Source organism: Tachypleus tridentatus, chromosome 6 (genome assembly GCF_004210375.1).
Source record: "Tachypleus tridentatus isolate NWPU-2018 chromosome 6, ASM421037v1, whole genome shotgun sequence".
NCBI lineage: Eukaryota > Metazoa > Arthropoda > Merostomata > Xiphosura > Limulidae > Tachypleus > Tachypleus tridentatus.
Window position 1 is genome coordinate 102,397,027 of NC_134830.1, and position 17,785 is coordinate 102,414,811.

General features: G+C 35.0%; 1 protein-coding gene across 3 annotated transcripts in view; it reads right to left on the bottom strand.

Annotated features, from left to right (window-relative positions):
• LOC143253206 (CREB-binding protein-like) overlaps positions 1-17,785 on the bottom strand; it is a 130,713-nt gene that overhangs the window by 81,356 nt on the left and 31,572 nt on the right. For all 3 annotated transcript variants that reach the window (XM_076506670.1, XM_076506668.1, XM_076506669.1), the window contains 2 exons: positions 16,440-16,767; positions 6,359-6,476 (listed from right to left, as the gene is read on the bottom strand). In XM_076506670.1, coding sequence (XP_076362785.1) covers positions 6,359-6,476; positions 16,440-16,767 — 446 coding nt within the window. The remainder of the gene's footprint in view (positions 1-6,358; positions 6,477-16,439; positions 16,768-17,785) is intronic.

The window sequence follows — 17,785 nt, forward strand, 5'->3', positions numbered from 1 at the left end:
AGTAGTATGATATTGCTAAAAATTTTCACCTCTTCTTTGAAGGGTACATAACAGCCCTTTCCAATACAAAATGATAAACTAGGGTCATGAAGAGATGTCCAGAATAAGAATTTTCAAAACAGGGATATGTTCACTGTTAGATACTATAACAAGGGTCAGTTAAGGAGCAGGAGAGTGAAAACAAAGGTTAAAGTAAACTCTGCTTGCTAACAGACAAATGTTCTGAACTCTTTGTACCACAAAGAAATACTGGATTTGTATGGAAACCTGGCTTACAGGTTATGGATTCTCCAAAATGAAGTTTCCAGTCATACTTTTACATACCCTGCATACCTCAAACAACTGGAGAATACATTGGGTATTCATGCTGTTCTACAGAAAGACATACTGGCCAAGCCACCAACAGATTTATATGAAATCTGACTATTGAAATAGATGCTGCAAAACCACCATCCTCATACACTAGGTATATTGTGGGAAAACCTGAACTGAAAATTTTTTTATACTGTATTACACTTTTGTACAGTGTACAGAGTTATAGGATATAATAGATAAAATATTAAGTTTTTCTAAAAAAAATTAAAAACAGAACATTAGATATTTATTAGTGAACTGATGTGATCAAATTTAGGAAGATACCTCCATGATCCACTACCCCAGCAGCTCATAACTGGAAAATGGCAAGAAATTCCAAACTTCACTAGAATGACAAGGGGGAATAGATTGCAGTGGAGAATCTGGGGGAATGTAAACATCAAAGACAATGCAACAGGTGACAATAAAAACTATATTGAAAAGCAGACCACCTTTGATTCATTCTACTGAAGAAATAAAATAGATGGGCAGATATCTTGTCCTTTTTTACTCTTGCAAGTCTATTAGCTAGTATGGTCTGGAATAGGCATACTAATAAGGCAAATATAATGCAAAATGATCTTGTGAAACACATCATTTTAACAGTGTGCATTATTGTACATGGGTATACTTGATTCTTTTGTATTATTTCATCTTGGTCATATAGCAAAGAGTTGAGACATATAAAGCATATCTAGACAGGCAACAACAGCCACAGAGCATGATTCATGATGAAAAAGGGACATATCACTAAAAGAAAACACAATATATGTGTATTTAAAAAGGATAACTTATCCACTCACAGCTGCACTGAAGTTTGAAGGATAGTTACAGGTGGAAGAAACTTCCCCCTGATAAGGATAGTGAGAGATGAAAAATATAAAATGAACTCCACACTTCCAATTGACATATTTCTTCCAAAGGACAACACAGGTGAGACACCAGGGAAAAGACAAGGAGCCAGATCTGTTGCAATGAAATGAATTAACGGAAGAAAGAGACAAGAATGAATATGTCAACTGAATCAAAAGCAGATCTCAACTGGAGGTTGAAATCACAAACAAAGAAAAGTTGCCAGGGGATGAAAAGTCAGAGAGGGGATCAATGGAAGAAAGGCATTCAAGCAATGTAGCAACAAAGAGCACTTATGGGTCACAGAAGGAAAGAACAATCTGGATAAATGGTATAAAGTAAATGAAACCTCAATGGGAAATACATTAAACTGACAATAAGTCAATAAGTCTTACTGGATAAATGAAACAACAAAGATGAATATACTGGTTCAAACACAGGTAGAGCAAGGCAGTGAAGAACAACACTGACATTCAATCTGGAAAGATAGCCCAATGAGGTTTATGAATCCAGAAAGAATACAACAAAAAAAGAGAGGGTAGAGGAAGTAGCGAGAAAAGTGGAAGTGTAGGATAAGGCTGACTGATAATCAACTATGTAAAAAATAAAGTCCCAGAGCCTAAGAACCAGAAGAGGAAATAAATAATAAGAGGAACAGTGGGCCAAGCATGGGAAAAACCCCAAGTGGAGAATATTTCATTTACATTGATAAACCTCTATGCAGAAAGGATAAATGGATCATGCTAGAAAGAAAGTGACATGATCTCCTTGCCAGGAACCTGACAAATGCCAGGTGTGAAGACGAAGGGTAGGAAGAGCAGAATGTAAGACCAGTAAGCAAGGTTGATACAGAATAGATGGGATGAGAGGAACAGTCAGTGCAGGACTAGCTTGAAGGTTGAAAACAACTCAAAAATGGTATGCAAGGAGACATATCCCCAGATTATGGGTCTAGAGAATGAGATGAACCACAAAGGGATCAGGTACCCCTTGTGGATTGATAAGCTAAACCACCATTGTGTCTGAATGAATCATGACAAATTGATTCCCTACAGTGGAAGAAAGTGATCCAAAGTACACTGTACTGTCAGAAGTTCCAAGATTGTAATTTGGTAAGACTGGAGACCATTGCTTGGACACCTCCTGCTAATCAACCCATGCTCCTCAACCATGAACAGAAGCATCTGTGAAGAGATACAAATCCAACACAGTAGAAAAAGCAGTATATCTGACAACTTTTTGCTGTGATATTTACAAACATTCATAGAACTTATGAATCAGTCACTACATAGATATTGTTATAAAAGGAAACAATATATATTATTGTAAAGCCTTGATGACCTACAGAGGGGATATTTAAAATAACTTTGCAATTACTAATCCGAGCCATACCAGCACAGACAGTGTTACCATCTGTTTGATAAACATGAGTCTTGTTCAACCATCAATGTAAACAGTTTAAGAAAGAGGAAGGGTAGTGGGAGCAAGCAAGTTTCTATAAGCCATGCAGAGACTGAAAGAGAACTACACATGTGCCAAACATAAGGAGATAAGCTTCTGCAGCCTACATCTCCCAAAACAATAGAACCTTCTGAGCATGAATGGGGTAGAGATCTGAAAGCTCCACTGAACAGAGTTGAAATGGATAAGGATGAGTCCAGTTGAGGTGAGTATTGAAAAATATACCCAACTGGATAAGATATTTGGTAGGCAACACGAAAGACTTTTCCAAGTTGATAATCCAGCCCACCAGAGCTGCTTCTGTCAGAAGGAGATAAGTGAGACATAAACATTCCAGTTCAGAACGAGCTAACAGGAACCAGTCTTCTATATTGTTATGTAAACAACCTTTGGTCATGCAGAGATTAGGTAAAGCCTTTGACCCCCAACAAAAGACATATGAAGCTGAAGCAAGCCTAATGGGTAAGCTGCAAAATTGATACATAACCCTGCGGTGCATAAACCAAAGACATTATCATGACTGATGAGAAATAGCAATACAAAGATGAGCATTCAAAATATCTACCTGGCTCATCTACAGTCTTGGAGAAAAAGTCCACTGCAGCTCGAGAAGAGACTCTGGTAAAACAAGGAATAACCAACAAGTGACTGAGGTGGGACACATCAATCACAGGATACCAGTCCACAGTTTTCTAGAGACTACAAAAAAGACTGGAATAAAACCCTGGAGAAGGTTGGCTGACAGACTAAACAGCTCTCTGTGACAAAAGAATCTGCAGTGCCTCAGGAAGATGCTGACTGGAAGTAGGATTCCAAAGTAATGCAAAGGATACTAGAAGAAGAAAAAAAAAGGATAAGGAAAGGAAACAGATGAAAACTCGTTCTGAGAAGAGCAGTAAGGGTGAGACAAAGGAAGGAAAATTGCATGCAGTAAATAGATAGTATTTTCAGGATCATCCCCTGCCATACAAGCTAAAATGACTCCAACTTCTGAAAATTAAGAAAAGTTTGATTATCCAAGGTAAAATCATCTGAGACCACAAAAGGTGAGGCATCCCAGCACCCACTCTCAATTGACAAACAAAATGCTCAGCATGAAACCTGATGTCAGAAGAAGGTGGGAATCAAAATAATCTGAGGGAAAGTTGTCATGTAATAAGGAATGAACAGGTTAATAATAAATCGGGGAAACTGATAAAACACATCTGAGAGAGCCTAACAGATTCCAAATGAGTGTACTGGAAAGGCACAGCATAGTTAGATGGAAGAAAAAGGTTGTCAAAATCCTCTTCAACATGAACAAGTTCCACATATTCATAAGGAAGTTCAGGAATACAGGAAGAAAAAGGTCAACTCACACAACAGTCATTCTACCAAGAAATCAAAACCAAAAATTCATCAGCTGAGGAAACCTCAGCTAAAGCCTGCATTAGATGACTATCTAATAAGTAATAGTTTGGCAGAATTCAATAGGAGTCACATTCCTACTGGTGGAGGGTTATTGTCTGATGAGTTACATGTAAGATGCAGTTGAACCACTGACTGTAGAATTCATAGGAGTTCAAGGCTTGTGACAGATGAAAAACCTTTGCACATAGGGGGTAGCACTGAAAGAGAATATTTATATATGTGACAGGAAGTAATGTATCATACTGAAACCATACTTTTTAAAAAAGCAGCACAGCTATGTTGAGAACAGAAATTAATACTACTAATTTTGCAATCAAATAGACAGTGAAAGACACAATTTGTCACTATCATCAATTTAGAACTTGAATTAATTACTACTGATCTATACCACATGAAAACCAACAATCTAAGCCTTTTTGTTTGTTTGTGTGTGTGTTAAAGATTAGAAAGACACTTCTCCATTAATATTTCACTTTGCATAAAGATTTCTGTCAACCATAGCCATTAATATATATAGTGACTGCCTATTCTTAGAAGCAGGGAAAATGTGACAAACAAAAACTGGTTGCTTTAACAAAATACATAAAAGCTAATATTCTTACCTTTGTAAGCATTGTAAAGGGATTTCTCTTAAGAAGTCCAAATTAATAAATGATAAGTGATAAACCTGATTTTATATGAAAGTACTTTCACGAGAATGTCAAATTAAAATACCAAGGCCTAAACAATATATGTAAAAATGGCTCGTTTGGGTTGAGAAAATTTTTTTACATAGAGTGAACAACGTTTCGACCTTCTTCGGTCATCGTCAGGTTCACAAAGAAAGAGAGAGGTAACTGACCGGAAGCTGACCACATGTTTGAAAGGGGTTGTATAATGAGTGTCGGAATGTAAAGGGTGGGCTTAGATGTTGAATATACAATTTTATATCATTTGTTTATTTATTTTTTTATTATTATTTATTATATTATATTTTAATATAGATATAAAGGTGTTCCTTTGTATTGGTTTATTTTGGGCTTGAGTTGTTGTACAAGTAAGACTTCTTTAATTTTGCATTTGTTTCTTTATTTAGTATTTGAGTGTTTTCTATGGTTATGTTGTGTTTATTTGACTTACAGTGTTCGAAAACATGTGAAGGTGACTTTTTATGTTCTTTAAATCTGGTTTCCATTTTTCTACTTGTTTCTCCAATATAGAAGTCGTGGCAGTTATCACACTGTATTATATAAATAATGTTGGTGTGATGTTTGCCAGTGTAGTTTTTACATAGTACAGACCTCAGTTTTGTGCCTGGTTTTTGAATAAATTTGGTATTAACTGGAATGTCATATTTTGTTACTAGGTTTTGCTACTAGTTTTGGTTATTTTTCTGCTGCTGTTGGGAATATATTGTATGCAGCAGTATATGGTTTTGTGATTTTTGATTTGTGAGATACATTTACTTTTGCTGGTTGATTTTGCTTTATGTCTAGGTGTGTGCGTATAATGTTTTCTATGGTTTGTGGAGGAAACTTATTGATGTTGATAAAGTATTGCTTTATTTTGTCAAATTCATCGTTAATTTTATTTGGTGAGCATAGTTTTATGGTTGTGTTTATTTGGTTTCTTAGTATGTTGAGTTTTTGTTTTGTTTCATTGTGCTGAGTCCCAAGGAATGTATTGTCCAGTATGGGTGATTTTTTGGTGGATTTCTGTTTTAAATTGTGTGTCAGTTCTTACATATATTTCTTTACAAGTGGATTTTCTCGACATCACTGACAAGGCCTGAACAGTTTACTGAAGAGTAACTGGTGTGTAATAATAACAAAAAACAACTTAAAATAGTAATTCAGTTCCTTTAAACGTTACAGTGAATAAGACTGAATATAATTAGACTGATAAAATTAAAATTACTGCTTAGAAAAAATAATATATACTTACTACACTAAAATTACTTCAATTCACTTTGAATTCAGTAAGATTCCTTTTTATTTGGAAAATAACAAAGCAGGGTCACAAGTTTTGATAAAACTGGTATAAAACTTTAATCTTGTTTTCCAAAACAACTTGCAGGCAAACAGATCTATGTTAAGTAAATATTACTCACTAAGTGGAAAAATAAATTTAGACTAGAAAAAAACCACTAACTGCTTCCAATTTGTAAAAATATTAATTAACAAAAAAGCAATTCACTTCAGCAGCAAATTTACCATTTTTCAGTTTACTTTTTCCTACTATATATACCTTATACAATAAACACATTGAAAATAACTTAGACTAAACCTGCAAAGAAACTTACTCGACTATTTGCTTTTTCATACATTACACCTTCTACAGTTCTAGCATAGGCGACTAGATTAATCATCCTCTTATCTTGTAGAGCTGAAGGATCAGGAGTTGGAAATATTGCTTGTACTCTGTCAAAAAAACAAAACAAGCTATCAAATTTATTTTCAATACATTTAAAATTTTCATTCCTCATGAAAATTAATTACTCTTACCAAGTGATTAAAAATACAAGTTAACAAAAAATCATTTTATATATATATATATATATATTAATAAAGATAAGTAATTTTAAAGTTTTGCCTCTTTTACAACTATATTTTGGAAAAACAAAATTATGTGAAGAAAAAAAAATTGTTTGTTTGTTTTGTTTTTTGAATTTCGCGCAAAGCTACTCGAGGGCTATTTGAGCTAGCCGTCCCTAATTTCCCAGTGTAAGACTAGAGGGAAGGCAGCTAGTCATCACCACTCACCACCAACTCTTGGGCTACTCTTTCACCAATGAATAGCCAAAGGTGGACAGTATCATCATCAACAATAACACTGTCTAATGTTATGGACAAACCTTGGAACAGAACATGCTTAAAATGATGCTGCCATTGAGAGTCGTAACGACAGCAAGAAAGTAAAATGTGGCTTATTATGATCTGAGTATTACACAGACTACACATTGGTGCATCAGTTCCATTTAAAAGAAAATGTTGATGTAAAACACTATGACCAATGCATAGTCTAGTTAGAAGAACTTCCTCTTCCCAATCCTTATGGAAGCAAGACAGCCAAAGTGTAATATAAAGTTTTATTTGGAAAAGCTTTATTTTTGCATTGCTCACTCCAAGTTAACTGCCAGCTGGCACAAAGGCGAGCCTTGAATACAGAACCATGGTCCATGTACAAAACAAGCACAGTGGTGATAGTGATAGAGCAGATAAATTTAGCTTTGGTGTTGGCAAGCTCATTCCTGCAAATACCAAAGTGGCCCAGCATCCAGAAAAACTGGATAGAAGTAGATGTTAAAGAGAAATGGCCAGTCGGTTTTGAATATCGGCAAAAACAGGATGTGAACCAGGTGAAGTGATTCCAGGGCCAGTAGAGACCTAAGCAAGTCAGTATAAATAGTGCAGTTTAAGTATTGCTTAGCTTCTACGTGATGCAGGGCAAAAGAAATAGTGTACAGTACAGCAGTAAACACAGAAGCTGCAGAGGAGATTCTGTGCACAACCACCGAACCACAACAAACCATGGCAGAACTCACAGAGTCACCTGATTTTGAACCATCTGTATAAATAGGAATGGAAGGATGGTTTGAAAGATGTTCAGCAAACAGCAGACAGTATTTCCAATCAGGAGTGTCTGCTTTTCTTAGATGACTTAAAGATAAGTTACAACTGGGGACTGTAAGAAGCTATGGTGGGATACAGCAATGTTATCCAAGGACAGACCCAATTCATCCAACTGTGTCTGGATGTGAAGGCCAAAAGGAGCAATGGCAAACCATCTGTTTTGAAAATGTATGGCCCACTAAGGAACAAAGTTTTGAAGTATAGAGTAAAAACAGTTGCAAATGGCAGAGGTGCAAAGAAGGTTCATGAGACTATGTATAAGCTCTGAACTGGGGAAGTGGGGAAAGGCTCATTGCAAACCCAAAGTTCTCGATGATGAATGGGGTCCAGCATCTTTAAGGCTGAGCCATAGACCAGTAATCCATAGTGGAGTTTCAATCAAATAAGGGCACAATATATCTTTAGCATAGAACATTCATCGGCTCCCAAGTGGTGGAAGAGAGGGCATGGAGGATGTTTAGTGCTCTTGTACAGTTGACCTGTAGATGCTTGATGTGTGTTATAAAAGTTAGTTTACAGTCAAAGATAAGCCCCAAGAACTTAGTCTCAGAGACCACAGGCAGAACAACATCACCAATACGAAGTTCAAGATCAGGGTGAATACCCCGCTGGCAGCAAAAGTACATGCAAACGGTTTTAGAGGGAGAGAAATTAAAGCCGTTTACTATGGTCCACTTCAGTGCAAGAGTGAGAGAGAGTTGTTCAGGGATGACATTAATTTTTATACTGAAAATTGTGACACTCAAAACACAGCCATGAAGGACTCCAAGTTCCTGTAGAAAATTACAGGAAAGTTTCGAATCCACACGAACTTGGAATCTCCTGTCCATTAAAAATTTGTTAATAAAAATGGGCATATGACAACATAACCCATATATATGAAGGTCTTGCAAAATGCCATACCTCCATGTTGTATCATCAGCCTTCTCTGATTAACGTTTCAAGTCGAATTAGGTGGTCCATGGTGGAGCACTGTCTTCTGAAACCACGCTGGGTGGGCAAGAGGAGGTTGTTTGATTCAAGGAACCAAACAAGATGAGCATTAACCATCCTCTCTAAGGTCTTACAAAGACAGCTTGTCAAATCAGTTGGATGGTAGTTTGAAGGAATCTTGGGATCCTTCTCTGGCTTGCATAAAGGTAGGACAATAGCCTGGAGCCACACATCAGGAAAAACATTCTCCTGCCAGATTCAGTTTAAAACAATCAGAAGAATACCAAGAGAAGCAGGAGATAGATGGTGCAGCATGTCATAGTGAACATCATCAAGTCCAACCAATGTACTGCCAGATTGATGAAGGGCCATTTCGAGTTTTACCAGTGTAAAAGACAATCAGCTCTAAAGGAAAGAGGTCATCGCTCTGCCCCGAGTCTTGATGGCTAAGAAGGTGGAAGAAGAAGCAGAAGTGATAGATACCCAGCAAAAGCTTTCACCTAGAGTATCTGTAATGCTCTGGGTATCAGCTACGTCCCGGCCATCAGAGAGCAATATCGAGTGGGGTACAGAATTATATTATCAAGTGACCTTTTGAATCTTGTCCCACATGACTTTGGAACTGGTGGTAGAAGATATGCTGGTTGTGAACTTAATCCAAGAGTCCTTCTGGCTTTGACGTCTTTCCCACCGAGCACGTGCGCAGGTCCACTGGAAAGTGATGGGGTTCAAGAGTGCGAGATACCTATGGAAAGTATTCCAGGCCCGTTTTTGAGCCTTATGTGCCATGTGGCAGGCAGGATTCCACCATGGACAGGATATAGTGGAAAACATGTCAAGGTTTTAGGAATACAATGAGCAGCTGCTTGTATAATAGTCAGTTATTGCTGCCACACAGTCATCTATTGATGGCTTACGGACGATGGCAGGATCAAGTTCTGCGAGAGCAGTGAAAGAGGGCCAGCTTGCCTGATCCAACTTCCACTGGGACATGCAGGTCGTGTGACATTGATTATGGCCAGTCTCTCTCAAAATTATAGGAAAATGTCACTGCCTCATGGATTACTGTCAATTCTCCATGAAAAATGGGAGAATAATGAAGGGGAGCAAACCGAGAGATCAATAGCAGTAAAGGACTGACTAGGTGCATGAAAATAAGTGGAAGAACCAGTATTGAAAAGAGAAAGGTTGTGATCAGAGAGCATACGCTCTACAGAGTGACCCCTCCTATCAATAACAGCACTTCCCCAGAGGGGATGATGTCCATTAAAGTCCCCCAGGATTAGAAAGAGAGATGGCAACTGTTCAACGAGAGCATCCAGGTCTGATTGATCATATGTCTCTCCAGGTGACAGGTAGGGAGAACAAACAGTGATGGTATGACCCAAGGAAATATGGATGGCTATGGCCTCCAAGGGTGTGTTGAGTGGCAAAGACAAGGTTGGCACATGCTGATCAACCAACAGTGCCACCCCTCCATGCACTCGTCTATCACACAGTCATTTCTGTACAAAGAAAACTGCCGAAAGGTGACTGTATTGGCAAGTTTTAGAAATGTTTCCTGTGTAAAGAAAGGCACACAGCAATCTGTGTTGTGATGTCATCCAGATTAGAACGTAAACCTCAACATCATCCAGATTAGAATTTAAACTTTAACAGTTCCATTGTATCAAGGTGGCCATTTTTATTTACATGTAGGCGAATTAGGTGGAGAAACCTTCTGTTTACGACCATGTTTCTTCTTTCCTAACTGTCCTTATTCGAGGGAAGTCTATTGACCTCCACAGATCCTGCCCTGGATCAAATGGGCAAGTCTTTGCTGTGAGAAGGGGATTCCAATGACTGAGGACATGGACAAATGATTGTTTTGCATCTTGGGGAGGGAGAAGAAGATGTATCCGAGGAAATGCCTGTACCCAGAACCAAAGAATGTGGATCTTGGGGTTTGTTGGAATTTATGTAAGGGACAGAGATGGGTGTTGAAGTTGATTCATCAACTTTTTGAACCATGGAGGTAAATAAAAGTTTCATTTGTTTTGTGAATGATTCTTGTGGAGGCACAGAAAGATCTGTCTGCACTACCAGTGTAATTGTGGAACAAAGTGCAGCAGCATACGTCTGAGATGAAGTGGTGGACAACAACTTTTGAACCTCAGGATAAGTAATGTTATGAATCCTTTTCAAATGCTGCACCTCTTTTTATTCCAAACATTTAGGGCAAGAACGATAGTACGATAGGTGAGAGCCATTGCAATTGGTACAATGAGGGTTTCTTTTCACACTCATAGGCATCAAGGTCCTTGCCAACACAAAGAACACATGTCAGGGAACCATGACATCTTTGAGTGACCAAACCTCTAATACTGGAAAAATCGGAAAGGGTTTGGAATGTACAGTCGTACCCTGCAATTAAGATAACCTGCCTTGATGGTGGCAGGTGGATGTGATGATGAAAATGTCAGAAGGAGGATACTGGTCAGCATCGTAATTCTATCTTTGCGAGTAGAGATACGCCTCATTGCAGAAACTCCTTGGGTGGAGAAACCAGCAAGAATCTCTGACTTAAAAATGTTGTTCATATCCCTCTCAACAATAACTCCTAGTGATGATTTCAAAGTAGCATGAGGTGTAATCTCAATAGGTATATCCCCAATTGCATTTGAATGCAAGAGGAGTTCACTGTGTTGAGATGTGGATGTTTCCACCAATGTCACCAAACTGAAGCTTCTTTACTGACTCTGTAGAGCCAGCAAGTCCCTCCAGTCCCTTCTGAATAAAAAAGGGAGACATTTGCCCTAAAGGTTTGTCTGAAAGAGAATGTAATGTAAGAAAATGAGGTAAAGGTGTTACAGATGTTGAAGATTGCTGCTCAGACTCTTCAAGATGTGGTCGTTTACCTATAAACTGTTTTTTGCTATTTTATTTAAGTCTTTATTTGGAGTCTCCATAATAAAAAAGGAATATTTCAGTGCCCACTGACCCCACCCACCAAGGATCCCTACGAAGGGACACACTACAACGTCAAACAAGGACACTTCAGCAACGCCAGGGTTTCATGAGCACTATATCCAAACACCAGCATCAGACACAATGTCCACAACACCTGCTGAGAACATCCAACACTGGCACTTGGTTGACTCTAAGCTCATATGGACCACATCTACAGGAATTCAAGGCCAAAATGGTGTGTTAGGATTGGACTCCTCAACCACCAGGATCATCTCCTCCCCTTCACGGATCACCATGCATGACAAACACGTGGGTAGATGTTTAGATCCCAGTGGAGGTAAATTAAAAGAACAGAACCTTTCCTGGGAGGTCCCCTCACCATGCACAGGAATCCACACAGAGGGGCTTAATGTGTAAAAAGTTTAAATTGCAGCTTTTGTTTTAATATTATTCCTATATCAAAATAATTTTGTTATAAAATCATTTATCCAACTGCAAACAAAGGATTTTCTAATTACACATGCAACTTTACATTTCCATACATTAGTTTATAGGTTTGCACAGATTGCAGACCTGATAATTTTTTAATGTTTATCTTTATACTGAAGTTTGTTAACTCCATTCCACAGTTAATTACAAAATATCATTGCTACATTATCAGTACAGAGTTTAAACACCTACAGTTATAGCTATTACAATATGACATTAGTTGTAAGGAAGAATAACATGACCATTCAAGCTTACAGATTGTGAACTTTTAATGTCAGGTTTAACATGCATGTCACTAACAAAAAATGTTTTATATATATATATGGAATAATATAAAACATGGTTAATAAGCACTTCTCTTTAACAGACTTGATTAAATGAAAGATCTTTCTATGTAACTTTAGATTCTAAACATTGTGGTTTCTTTACAGTTTTGATGTCTGACAAGCATGGATCAGTTAATGTCTTGCTATTAAAATACCAAATAATAATTGAATAACTGTTCATAGCAGTCTTAGTAACCAACAATTCATTGAATGAGTATGGGTCACACACATACAAAAAAATATTAATCAAGTCCATTAGTTACACAACATAGCTCCAACTTTTTTTGACTACAGTCCACAGCATTGTTAAGTCAGGGCATTTGCTACACTGGTCACTGACTGAAGTGTAGCATCTATACAGGACACTAGTGTGTATTTATTAATATTTTTACAAATAGGAAAAGAGCAAAAAAGACTAAAAATATAGCCATGTTCAGTTAACTCTCTTACAATAAGGTTGATTGATTTGACTTAAAAATTGACCTCAAGATGACATTTGAAGTTTCCACACTATGCCTTCTTATATGTTGTGTATCTCCAGAAAATTGTGCAAGAAAGCATTAAGAGTCATTTGTAGACATAAAATAAGAATTTCTTAAGTATTTTTACTAAAAATTTCCCTGTGAATAAATGGGGTCAAAGTGTTAACTACTCCAAGTGCAAAGTGATTGTTATGTTAAGATTAAATCTACTTTTCTTCAACCAAAAAGTATGAATATCATTAATATAATTTTTAAAACCTCCTAAATATATTTCAAAGATTTATTCAATAAAAATGTTTCTGTTATTTTCTCTACCACAACTCTATATGATGTTGGTCAAGTTGACGACCTCATAACATAAAAATAATTCTTAATTACCTTTTTTCCTTTCTAGGATGACCTCATCTTATGATATGCAACTACATTTATTTATCCTGAACACATTCAAACTAATAAGATTATATATCTGTTTTTACTTTTTTTTTACTGCTCTATGAACTGTATATAACTTACATAATTCGGACAGAGTAATGTGAGTTACATATTTGCCAAATGATTTCCAACTTGTGAAGTAGCACTGTAACACAGAGGCTACTCACAAGGCACTACCAACCATATTTCATAAAACATTATTATTCATTACTTTACCTAATCTTATTTAAAACATGTTTAACTTTTACATTTTAGTTACTCTTATAATAAATAATACACATGAAAAACAAGAAATACATTATTTACCTGGTTCTTGTTGTTTTTTTTCTTTCGACTGTTTATGAAACTTAATCTTTCTGTTTTTATACAAATTGTACTAATGCACCAAATAATTTATTTGATTAAATAATTCACCCAAGAATATAGATTAATAACATTCAAAAAGCAATCAATGTCCTACAATCATCACAATATTCTCCACTTTCTAACTATGCAACAAGAACCATTAAATATTTCATCTAAGTTCGCTAATGTGTTTCCTGTAGGAATAAAGATTGAACTGGACACAAATTTTCTGTACAGAAAACAATACAGTGTTTGATAGAACAAAACATCATCTTTCTATTGTTTATAAATAATGTGGTATTGAACCTCAGTAAGAACTACTGGGAATTTCTGAAAAGGGATGTGACAGGTAGATGTTTCAACAGGAGTTTGCTTTTCTGATTTATGGTTCTGTAATCAAATGAGAAAGAAGGCTACAAAAATGCTTTACTTGAGTGATGACACTATTGTAAACATGAAATGCCAGTTTAACAAAAATGACCATTTTTCTTACTGGATGAAAAAAAGAAATATATATCATTGGTCTATCAACATTTGCAAGATAGAATACATTTACTCCTAGGTGAGACTGCCAATAACAGTGCAAGAAACAACAATGTAAAAAGTTTATGAAGTGCAGCATACAAACTATTTTTCAACCGATTAATTCCATGCAAAGAGTAATACAAAACTGCACACTATCTAAATACTGCTCATCTATAAATGCCATACCTTCAGTAGTAGTTAGAGTACAAGTTATGGAAGAAGAATGACACAAAAATACTTTGTCATCTTATAAGTTGGATTTTTCTGTACTGACATTGAATGTGTAAAACAAAACATATATCAGACACACATTGTATTGTCATGAGAATGAAGCCTGTTAGAAGTGAAATACTGGAGTGGTTAATGTTCTTGGAATGCACTTGTTCCTTTGATTTCTTCAAAGTATACTTAAATACTGCTGTCTTATGTCAACTCCATAATGCTGCATCTGTATCTTGAAGATAGTTCCTTCAAGATAATTTACTGTGCTTGTATTACAGAAAAATATGCTTAAAAATTATGACAATATTCAGATACTTTCCTTAACCAACAAAATCACCAAACCTCAATTCCACTGATCATAAACCTTTGTCATTATGTTTATTCTAAATGCAGATTATACTCATTGAAAAATGGAATAAAATCAGAGAATGCATATCTTTTTTGAAGAGATGTCGTACTGATTACCGATCCTAACTGATACTGTGCACATTCCCAATAAAACAACAGTTAGTTTACACAGTCTTTGTTTTATTCATAACTAGTATTAAAAACATTTTTATTCTACTGAACAGCTTACTCAACTATACCTCTACTTCACTAATTGGAATTAACTTTATCATTCTGTTTACTGAGAGTAAAGTTAAAACAAAAAAATATATCATCCATGATTTGTACCCAAAAAGAGAGAATATATAGATAGTTTTTCTGATAACCTCACATTTATTTAATGCTTTCTCTGGAACTTGCAAAGTTACTCATTTAAAATTAATTTATAACAATTAATAAATCACATTGTATAAAAAATACTTTAACAAATAAAATATCATTCATAGCTTATATAATTATCTTATACAAACAAAATTTCACTCTTAAAAATGTGGGATACTGTTCTCCACAAAACATACATATAATGTAAAATTATTATTCATGTTTTTTCAACTTTTTCAATAAAAGCAACTGTGTAGAAGATGCTGGGTAAAGTAACAGAACAAAAGATTGGTGTTTCACTTCAAGGTACTATAACATTCTCACTGACAGAAAAAAAAAGACATTCCAACATACTTTGCCTAAATAACAAAAATTAGGTAAACGATAATTATTACACAGTGTTGTAAAAATATGAAAATAAACTGGGCTCAAAATATTTTGATCTACTCAGTTGTGTTTGGGAGAAGTCAAAGCTTGTAATAAAGTACTATACAGTATTTGTTATAAAAACAATACATGTTAGCTTTAAACATTAATGATTGAGATTGAGATAAAATTTAGAAAAGACATAAAATTCCCATTCTTCTTCAAATAACTAACTAATAAACACTGTAAAACAACTGCACATTCAAGATTGTTACAAAAGACTTATATTATAATAATTATGCTTGATTACAAGTGCACAAGGGTAACAATAAATCTTATTACTTCTACCAACCAAATTAAATGTTGATGGTGTTACTGTTAAATTGATTAGGCCCAACAAAATGTTTGTTCTTTGCCATTAATGTTCTTGCCCAGTGAATTAAAACTGATTTTTAAATGTTTACACACAACCAACATATCCTATTTTACCAATATCTCTTTTGTCCAATAAACAATACTTATAAACTGATTACTTTACAGAAACAAAAATTAGTGATTGGGGACTGATGTAAACTTTAATAATTATTGTTTTACGTATTTGTTGTCAGAAAACAAATTTGATGAAATCTTGAAAATACAAAATATCTTCCTCCACTAAAAGCAGCTTTCTTACTTGTGGTATTACTAAATTATAAACAGAGTAAACATTGCCGAGTCTGAAAAAGTTCTATTATGCATGTTAAATAAATAAACAATAGATATTTTTAAGAAATTTAAATAAATTATTTAACTTGTGCTTAACACTCTGCAAACAGCCCTAACTTAGCTTAAATCAAGATAGTGTTTATTAGTTTTATACCTAAAGTAACTTCACACATAACCATCAAGAAAATATATAAAGTGTGAAATACAAATATTATGATCTTGAAAACAAATTGCACATAAAACTTACTGTAGCTTTATTTCACACTTACATTTTCTGGACCAAATGATGTCTTAAATTTGGAGTTACAGATTGGTGCCAATTTTTTGGTCCAGAAGAAGGATGTGGCATAGCAGCTTGTACAACAGTTGATATTTGACTGACTACATCTCCTGAAAGTGTACTAGTAGAGGACACTATCCCACTTGACAAGACATTATTGCCTGCAACATTTAGTTGAGAACCATCAGTTGCCATGAAAGTCTGAGGTCCCTGGGTGGCTGAACCTGGTGTAGCAGTCCTAAGCTGATTCTCCTGAGACTGTCCATGTTGTTGTTGATTTGGTGCTAAAGCTCCAAAACTTTGCAAATCATTCCTTGCTGAAAGAAGAATAAATTAATCATCAAATATGTCAGTGAATATCAAAACACTAAATTCTTATTATATATATTATAAACTAAATTATTTCAGCATATATGATAAAAATCTATGAAATAAATGAGTACTGGTATACAATAAATCATAATAGGCTATTGAAATAAGTGTGAATTAATTAACATGATATCTAATTATCTCAAAAGAGGATACTGATAAAAATGTTCAAGCTTCTAAATTTATTAATTTTTTTTGTTAACAATTATTATTCCTATTTTGAAATTAGATTAAATGAAAAAAATATGCATACAAAATTCAGTTAGTATATCTTGTAGCTAAATGCACAGAAGTTTCACATACACTATTTTCTTTCTTTGAGGTGGCACTCCAGTAAGTTGAACTGAAAAACATAAAATGAAGACTGTGCAAGAAAAGTTTTAACATAACGTGTGTAAAATTGAAAGTCTACTGAGATGTCAATACAAGTCTTTTAAGCTGGGCTACAAGATGTTACAAACTGCATTTTGTAACTGTTGTTTCATTTACATTCAAAACAGTAAAGATAATTTTGGGATACCCTATATTTATTATTCAGCACAATCATAAACCAAAAAACCTTATTTATACAGACAGTATTTTATATCCCATAGTTTCTTATGACTCCTAAAACTTGCAGTTGTTCAACAAAAAAACAAAACAGAATTTTACACTTTTATTATAAAATGTAATCACAAATATGTAATAACTCTGAAATACAGAAAGCCTTTTTTTTTTTTTAGTTTGAACTCACAATATAGACAACACAAGTCCTTTAGAAAACATTATTAATTCTCCATTTTCCAACATGATTTATTGAAGTGGTGTTAAAGGATTTTACATACACTGTTTTCAATTTATTTTACTGAAAGTTGCAGTCCTGGTCAAATTTCAGTTGTACAGAAAAAAAAAGGGAGGATATTTCAGAGGTAAATACCTATTTTAATTTAAAAATATAAAATTCAAATCAAGTAGCTTACCTCTTGA